At 40.4% G+C, this 9,588-nt stretch overlaps 1 protein-coding gene across 1 annotated transcript; it reads left to right on the top strand.

Moving 5' to 3' along the window:
• Positions 1-476: 476 nt before the first annotated feature.
• LOC306852205 (E3 ubiquitin/ISG15 ligase TRIM25-like) lies at positions 477-9,122 on the top strand. The gene is made up of 7 exons (XM_079388888.1): positions 477-598; positions 805-1,533; positions 1,653-1,739; positions 1,843-2,076; positions 2,167-2,317; positions 2,735-2,794; positions 7,825-9,122. Exons 2-7 carry the CDS (start codon positions 919-921, stop codon positions 8,364-8,366), a joined length of 1,689 nt encoding a protein of 562 aa, XP_079245014.1. The 5' UTR covers positions 477-598; positions 805-918; the 3' UTR covers positions 8,367-9,122.
• The last annotated feature ends 466 nt before the right edge of the window (positions 9,123-9,588 follow it).

Genomic DNA, 9,588 nt, shown 5'->3' on the forward strand with positions numbered 1-9,588 from the left:
AATGATGGCCGGGGCAAATCAAGACTTTGCGACGTGCTGTAGTGTGTGAGTGGTTTATATGCATGTGTGCTAATGAGGTGCAGGTGTGAGTGCAATCAGTCCCAGGTATGAGGCGTGATGGGAATTGGAGTTTGAGGTGGTGTGCAACAGTTAGTGTGCTGCAAGAGTTCATGTGGTGAGTGAGTGACCTCTGGTGGTGAGTAAATGCGAGTTCATGGCCAGGATTCGTGACAATAACAGTGATTAAATGGGGAAATCTTTGAATGTGCTTCGAACACATTAAAGCAAATTATGCTCTACAAGTGTTAGCATTAATTTAAATTGACTTTATATACATCACCTTGATATTTGCAGAACCAAGTGCGCTGAAAAAATTGTCTGGCACCGTTGCAGTGTATTGCAATAACACATTATGATGTTTATGGGAGGTTATAGTACCTCCCTCTGGAATATTGTGAGCATAGTTGCTCCTCCACATTTCCATTCAACCACATTCCTAAACCCCTACAGAAAGTTAAGTGCTTGTATGACTTCATTAAACATTATTCTACATGGTGTTTGTTTGCTTTGGAAAATACTAATCTTAAACGCAATCACAGTAAGTAATGATAATTAAATATAAAACGACTCAGAAAATGTATATTTGTTTGACATTATGTAATAGTAACTAATTATTCTGTTAGATTTGTCACACAGCCTTTGTATTTGGATATACATCATTTTAAAACATTCAACATGAGTTTACATTCATTGATTTTATTATTATTATTATTTTATTTGTATTTATCCATATTCTCCTTTAAGAGCTGTGCTGAGTCACTCCCTGCAGAAAAACCAGTTTCGTAAGTCTCCAGTTTAAAGAAGGAAGTCAACTGTCGAGCTGGAGTGTGTGTCATCTCTCTGTGTTAATACAGTAAAATGGCAGAAGCCAGTATCTCATGGGCTGAAGATCAGTTCAGCTGTCCAGTGTGTCTGGATTTGCTGAAGGATCCGGTGACGATTCCCTGTGGACACAGTTACTGTAAGAGGTGCATCTCAAGTTGCTGGGATGCGGAGGATTGGAAGGGAATCTACAGCTGCCCTCAGTGCAGAAAAACCTTCACGCCAAGACCAGTTTTATGTAAAAACGTGGTGTTTGCTGAAATGGTGGAGAAGCTCAAAAAGACGAGACTCCAATCTGCTCCTGTTCCTCCACCTGTTCCTGCTCGTTGTCATCATCCTCACACTGGATCTGGAGATGTTCAGTGCGACTCCTGCACTGGAATTAAACAGAAAGCAGTGAAATCGTGTCTGGAGTGTCGAAGCTCTTACTGTCAAAATCACCTTGAACAGCATGAGAATCTCTTTAGAGGTAAAAAACACAATCTGATGGATGCCACTGGACGACTGCAGGAGATGATCTGCCCTCAACATGATAAAATGCTGGAAATTTACTGTCGTACTGACCAGCAGTGCATCTGTATGCTGTGTTTGGTGGATGAACACAAAAATCATGACACTGTATCAACTGCAGCAGAACGGAAAGAGAAACAGGTACAGCTGTATCTATTAAACAGGTGCATAATGTATCTCCGAAGGAGAAAACTCTCACTGACCCGGACCCAGACTTTTGAATGGTAGTGTTGGTTTAATCATAGTTTTGGTTGCTGCAGAGACATTTGGAGAGAAAATTACAGAAGATAATCCAACAGAAAGAGAAAGATCTTCAGGAGCTGAGAAAGGCTGTGGTGTCTCAAAAGGTAAGTTTGGAGAAAAAATAAAAGTTTGAGTCTCTCCTGCAGTACTGGAGCTCTTATAGTCCCACTGAAACAACTGTCTGATTGTGTATGTGTCCTATAACAGCGCTCTGCACAGACAGCAGTGGAGGACATTGAGAGCATCTTCACTGAACTCATCCGCTCCATTGAGAAACGTTGCTCTGAGGTGAAGCACCTGATCAGAGATCAGGAAAGAGCTGCAGTGAGTCGAGCTGAAGAACAACTGGAGCAACTGAAAAAGGATATTGATGATCTCAGGAGGAGAAACGCTGAGCTTGTGCAATTTTCACACACAGATGATCATATTCACTTCCTCAAGGTAACAGAGATATTTTCATACATGCAGGATGGGGACTATATCAAGGTTCAGTCTGGTTAAATTCATGTTTTTGTCTTTTTGTCACTGTAGAGTTTGCAGTCTGTCTCTTTCTCTGGATCTACAGACTGCTTCACTGTCAGTTCTCATCTGACTTTTGATAATGTAGTGAAATCAGTCTCTCAGCTCAGATACAAACTGCAGTGGTTCTGCAGTGAAGAGATGGAAAAGATTTCTTCCACAGGTACATTTCTCAGCTTTCACTGACTCAATCTGCAATCAAGCTACTGCAGATTTTGCATAGTTGTGCTAATTTCTTAATCTGTCTGAGTAAAGTTCCTTGCTTGTGATTCTTTCACGTGTTACCTCTGTCATTGAAGTGTGAGCAGAATGCCAAGTTCAGTTAAAATGTGTACATCCTGGAACCCAAGCTACAATTGTATTATCTAGATCAGTCACTCTAGTTTAACAAAAAACTATTTACATGACATTTGCATAAAAAGTAAAATTACTGAGATGGCTCCATGGAAATCTAACTTTTAAAGAACATCTATAAACATAGTTATTTAATCTCAGAAATTACTTAATTTAAACATATAAATGCACATTTAATTTGTTCTTGACTTCTGAATGAAACTGCAGATGTTTTTGGTGTTTGTAGTGAAAATGATCCAAGTCATTCTTTCTCCTGAATATCCAACCAGGAAGGAGTTCCTACAATGTAAGTTTCTATGAAGAATTCACAACTATCTGAAATCCAGTCTAAGTGGGAGAGTGGTTTTTCACTAAATTAATGGTATAAGACTTTTTTTTCTTTGTGTTTTTAAAATGCATTGGCTGCAACAACAACAACAAAAAAATCAATAATGAAAATAACTATAAACAAACTTTCATTATGATATAGCTGCATATGTGATGGTGAAGGAAAAAATGCATTTGGCCATAGAGTGCAGACATTTTGCAAAAGTTATAAAAACGTTTAGCAGACAAAATCCATGCCTGAAGAGCAAGCACAATTAGATTATAGCCTGGCAAAGGTGGACAGTGAGTACTAGCCATGCAGATGTGACCAATGGATACCCTGCCTGACTACGTCCACGAGGAGGCCATTCTCTTGGTGGAGTGGGCCCTTACTCCAATAGGCCATTGTAGTCCCAAGGAGGCACAGGCCAACGCTATTGCATCAACTACCCTTAGTGAGGTCCTGGATAGGGCAGAGCAGATGCAAAGACTGCACACCCTCAACATCATGAAGAGCAACAAGAGTCGTATCCTGAGTGGAAAGCACATTTGGCACATAGCCACACCTTGGCTTGAGGACTCTTTACAGCCATTTGGAACAAACTCAAGACAGGAAGCATTCACCAAAACACACTTGTAAATCTCCTACTTGTTTGAACAATGCCAAAGCCAAAAGGAGGGTGGTATTAAGTGAAAGGGGCCTCAGTTTAGCCCTGAGGAACGTGAACAGGTCCCAGGTTGATTATTTATTTTTAAGTCAGCCTTTCCAACTGATTGGCCAGCTACCGGGGCATGGTAGGCCGCGATAGCTGCCACATGCATTTTGAGTGTGGATGGCGTATGTCCCTCATCCAGCGACTCCTGCAGGAACAGCAGAATTGACATGATGTCGCAAGAAATGGAAACTAATTTTCTGGCTACACACCAGTCAGAAAAGACAGACCATTTTAAAGAGAGTAAAGCCATCTAATAGAAGGGGCTCTGGCCTGCACAATGATGTTCATGATACCTTGAGAGAGGTATTAGCCATGGGTGCTGCTGATAACAGCTGAAAAAACTCAGAGAACCAGGCCTTGTTCCATAAGAGCGGGCCACTAACAGGATCGAGCGACACTATGTTAGCATTCTGAATGCTCATTTCATAAAGACGCCATCCTTCTACAGAATGAGGACATGGTGTTTAAGAGGAGAAGTGCTCCTTTTACTAAGGTGTTTGTTTATTATTTCTTGGTTCACTATAATAGCAGCAAGCTGCTTAGGTGAACACACTTTTGGTAGGGCAGATTCAGCACTGACAACAAACGCATTGCTGTGAGTGCCTGGAACTGTACAGGTGACTGGGAGGCAGAAGCATGGAGTTGCTGTCTGACCTTAGACTCTGGCTGGGATTGAGGTTGAGCAGGTGTCGGCACAGGTTTGGCAGGCTGCTGGGTCGAAAAATGTCCTTTGCGAACTGATTCAACTGGACCACTTTGGCAGGAAGTGGTGCATGACTTGCGATGATTTCTGTTCTGCAGTAAAGCACTCAGTGAACAGATGCACAGCGACAGCTTCTTTGAGGGGGGGAGTTTGTTGTAGCCCTTCTGGTCAGCGCCCTTCTGGAGGTGAGGGCGGCCAAAGCCAAAGAGTGGATGCGGCAGAATGAAGGGCGTGCCATGACTAGATGAGCTCATTATGAACCTCTAATGGCGCTTTTCCACTGCATGGTACGACTCGGCTCGGCACGGCATTGGAACCACACAGCTCAGTTCGGCTCGGTTTGTGTTTCCACTGCAGTTTAGTACCGGTTTAGAGTGGGCAGGATTATTCACGATCCTCGGTTATCAACGAGAGGACAGTCTGTACTTCCTCAACAGACAACGAAACAGCCATTTTTTGGTTGTTAAAAGAAAGGTGCGCTCACTCAAAACAGTTGCGTTCGATCCTTCACTGGCTGTGCCGATTTAAATCTAGTGGGTCTGTTGTGTCTCGTGCCGCAAGTTCAATGACGCATGCAGTGATATTTTCTCCCACCAATCAGTGATCAGCAGAGTTTACACGTCACGTTTTAGTAACGGTACAGCTCGCTTGGAACCTCGACTGAGGTGGTACTAAAAAAGTACCAGGTACCAGGAACTGTACCCCCCCCCCCCCCCACCCCCACCCCCACCCCAAAAGTGAGCTCTACTGAACCGTATCATGGAGTGGAAAAGCGCCATAAGAAAAATGGGGCAGCCCTCTGGAGGGCCCATTGGCGGTGTCCTGGTTGCAAGAACCACTCATTGAGGTGGCTTCAGCAGGCTCTTCTGAGGCCAACCACTCCAAAACAAGCATTTTGATGTTTTTCCAATGACCACTCCTCCGCATCTGAAGACACCAATGATGTGATTTCATTGGGAAACTCCTCCTCGGGATCCCCAAAGAAAACCATACTCCTGTAGAAGAAGAGCACCGCAAAATCTTCTCATTGCAGGGAGAGTAAGGCATGTGGGACCAGAGCTGGCGTGAACTTGCTCACACTCCCCTACTCGACCCCTTGACTCCAACATATCTTAATCTGAGGCTCCTGGAAGGAAGGCACCTGGAGAGCGTGAGGGGCGGGTCCGCTGCTGGGGCTCGTCCCAGTGAGTCGAGAGGCTTCTTCTTGATAGTTTTCTTCGGAGTCAGTGAGGAGATGATCATGCATTAGGAGAAAAATCACCTGTTATGGTGGGCTGAAATGCCATTTGTTTGAGCAGGTGCACAATCATGATTCTAGCAGGGTTCACTATTTCAGAGATACAGAGTTATACTATAGTGTTAGAAAGTAACACAATGCGAGTGAACGATATCAAAAGGGAACTACAACATTCACACATCCATTGCTGATCAGTAGGATCACCAAGTAGATTTTTTGGAAAAGTAACAAAAAATATGAAAAAAAGCTTCTGAAATATTTACGATTTTGCATTATTTCTGTTACTAATCAAGTTTTATTTAAAAAGAAATGTTATACTTTTTTGCACATTTAGCATAAATGTGCAAATGTTTTTTTCAAGTAAAATGAACTGGATTTTTTTTATTAATGTTTTTGCCATTTTTCAAAACACATGAATTTTCTCAAAACACTTTGTTATATTGAAGGGGTCCTGTTATGCTTTTTCACTTTTTGAATTTTAGTCAGTGTGTAGAATGTATGTTTGGGCATTAAAAAGATCTACAAAGTTACAAATCTCAAAGTCTACTCCAAAGGGAGACATTTCGTTTTTAAAGGGGTTATATGATGCGATTTCAAGTTTTCCCTTCTCTTTGGAGTGATACAAGCCATTTGTGCATAGATAAGATCCCTGAAGCTGCAAAGACCAAAGTCTCAAAACCAAAGTGTGAGTGCACATCTTAGTTTCAGTTTCTGTTTTACTCCCCCGTGTCCAATAAAGCAAATTGTGTAATTTGCTTTATTGATTTTGTCCAAAAAAAATAGTGTAAAATACACAATTTTAACATATTAGTACAATTTAGTACATATTTCAATGTAAAATACAGAATATTTATCCAAATGGAACATATGAATAAAGTAAGTTCACAAATGCAAACAATCCAAACCAAAATATTCAAAACTGAAATGCACCACATAATATAACATTTGTTACTGAATCTGAACAAAATAGGCTCCTACACAAAGAGATTTTCTTTATAAAAGTTAAGACTCGACCACGCCCACCAACAACGGCTCATTCAAACAAGCCCCCACATGCCTACATCAGGGTGTGGGAAGATTAGCAAAACACCGCCCAAATGTATACGCAAAGAAAGAAGGCGGGACTATTATTCTCGCTGTTGTATTATTGCTGCCGCCGGTGCCATGTCGTGGAGACTCTGTGTTTCGTTGTGAAAGTGAAAGTACTTTGTTTGGGCTTCCAAAAGAGGACACAACTAGAAATCAGTGGTTAAGTAGTATTTACAACACTGTTCCAGAACAGTTCAACCCAAATATTAGAGTGTGTGCAGCGCATTTTACGAAGGACTGTTTCCTGAACCTTGGAGTTTCCTGCCAGCTAAAGTTGTGCACAAAGGCTGTTTCTATAAAGTGGGGCAATTCCAATTTTGCAAGGACGGTCTGGTGCTTCTGACTCACAGCCTGTAAGTACATTTTCTTATTTAAAGAATTTGCCACTGATGATTCAAACGCGAGTTTTGAGCAGTGTAGAGTAGTGCTTGTTGGTTGTCGTTTCTCCGATCACAAATGCAGACATGGTAATGTTTACGCGGCGTGATGCAATGCGATGCGTAAAAAGACTGTATGAGTCATTATAATCAGTAATTATGTCCCCACTGGATGCAACAAATGCCTTGTTTATAATGGGTTTTATTGTTTTTGTGTCGTCACGCACGGACACGGCATCACAATACGGTAAGGGGGGAAACATTTCCGTCTTACGCTTGAGGTATTCGGCCAATCACAACACACTGGATAGCTGGCCAATCAGAGCACACCTCATTTCTCAGAACGATGAGCTTTGTAAAAATGTACACGTTTCGAAAGGTGGAGCATTGAGGAGCAACAGAGGATGTGGAAAATAATGTGTTTTTTTAACCTTAAACAGCGTAAACACATTGCATTACACCAAATACACCAAATAATGCTATTTTTAGCAACGCAATATGACCCCTTTAAATCATAATAAATATTACTGTTACACTTATCTGTACATAATAAATGCAGTTGATATGGCAATACTGAAGCCAGACGGAACGTGCTGCTTTGGCAAGGGGCGGGGCAATACTGAAACACCGTCTAAGCCACTCACAACACATTTCGATTTTCGAAAAGGCGGGCCTTCAAACCCGGAACTAATCGAGCCGTTTGTGCCAGGCTGTGGAGAGAGGTACTGTAATAATGTAAATTATGTGAAAAATAATGTGTTTTTCGAACCAAGCATGAGAGCATGTTCTAGTACACCCCCAAAACAGAATCAAGACTTTGTAAAAGAGCATAATAGGACCCCTTTAATAAAGGAAGGTTACAAATGATTGTATGCTTTTCCTCATCAGATTCCCGTCTGTTGACTCTGGATCTGAACTCGGTGAATAATTTACTCCGTCTGTCTGAGGGAAACACGGTGATCACTGACACTGGCATACACCAGCATTATCCTGATCATCCAGAAAGGTTTGATTCTTGGGCAGAGGCGTTGTGTAAAGAGAGTGTGACTGGTCGCTGTTACTGGGAGGTGGAGTGGAGCGGAGATGGAAAGTTAGGAGTAGATGTAGCAGTGACATATAAGAGCATGAGCAGGAAGGGAGAAGGTCCTAACAGTGCAGCTGGACGTAATGATCAATCCTGGAGTTTGTTCTGCTCTCCAGACTGTTGCTCATTCTGGCACAGTAACATAGAGACTGTTCTTCCTGTAACCCGTGTCTCCAGTAGAATAGGAGTGTATGTGGATCACAGCGCAGGGATTGTGTCCTTCTACAGCGTCTCTGACACAATGAGCCTCCTCCACAGAGTCCAGACCACATTCACTCAGCCGCTCTATGCTGTGTTTGGATTTGATAGACACTCAACGATTAAACTGTGTTATCTAACCAAATAAATCATGTGGAGGTTGAATAGATTATTTTGTCACATTACATGATGAATCAGTATCAGTAATCAGAAATACCACTAGTGAATTTATAATAATCACAGATCTATTTAGAGCAAAATGTATAATCGTCTGAGTAAAATAATGATTTTATGAAAATGAATGTTGAAAGTGTTTGAGATTTTGTTAAAATTTGATGTAACACTTTGCCAGAAATAGCTTTCAAATTACCGAATAAATATTTTAATAAATGCAGAGGCTTGAATAAGTTTGTGAACTATTTGAAAATATCCGTATTTCTACATTGATTCATCATAAAATTTGATTTGATAAGAATTGGAATAATTGTAGACAAAGACTATCTGATTAAAGTAATAACACAAATAATTGTATTTTTCACTTTTTTTAAAAAAAACAGTAAATAATCATTCATAGTGCAGACGAAATTGGGTGAATCCCTTGAATTTAGTAACAAAAGTTGGTTGGTTTACAAACTTATACTTGCCACTGTGTATGCATAGTGTTATCTTCTCCTGCATTATTAACAAAAAGAAAAGAAAAAAAAAAGAAAGAAATTGTATTTGATGTTAACATTTTTTTTTTATGTTCCAGCAACAAACATTAAATGGACCTTCAGTACTGCTGACTCTCTAAAAAAACTTTTATTACATGCAAAATCATATGTATGCATATCACATCTAATGTGATTTCATTTGCATGTACAACATAATAATATATCATGCTCCTCATGTTCATATATTTTTCATATGTTTTGTGCTTCATTTTTGTTTTTTTCCTTTATTTTATTACATAACTCCTCACATTCTTACTGATCTGGGGTGCTTTTCCCAAAATCAATATGGTCGCAAGTTCTGTCGTTACCAATAGAGTTCAATGGAACTTACCACCATAGTTAGCTAACGATGCTTTTGGAAAACGCACCCCTGCACAGATCTGGCTCAGAAACAATATATATTATTTAATATTTTTAGTTTTGTATCACCAGGAAAATGGAAGATAAAAAATTATGATGCACATTTTGAAGAAAACATGAGGTGTAATAGTATCAAATATGAGGTATCAGAAATTTAAAGTAAAGCACATTTGAAAGAATGAACTTTGTTTGAATGAACTTTGTAGCTTTGATTTACTGTAGATGATGTGACTTTACGGGAATCAGAAATTGTAAGACTCCACGCCTCTATTTAGAGATCAGTAACGATTAGAAAAG

This window comes from Barbus barbus (genome assembly GCF_936440315.1).
Source record: "Barbus barbus genome assembly, chromosome: 3".
Taxonomy (NCBI): domain Eukaryota; kingdom Metazoa; phylum Chordata; class Actinopteri; order Cypriniformes; family Cyprinidae; genus Barbus; species Barbus barbus.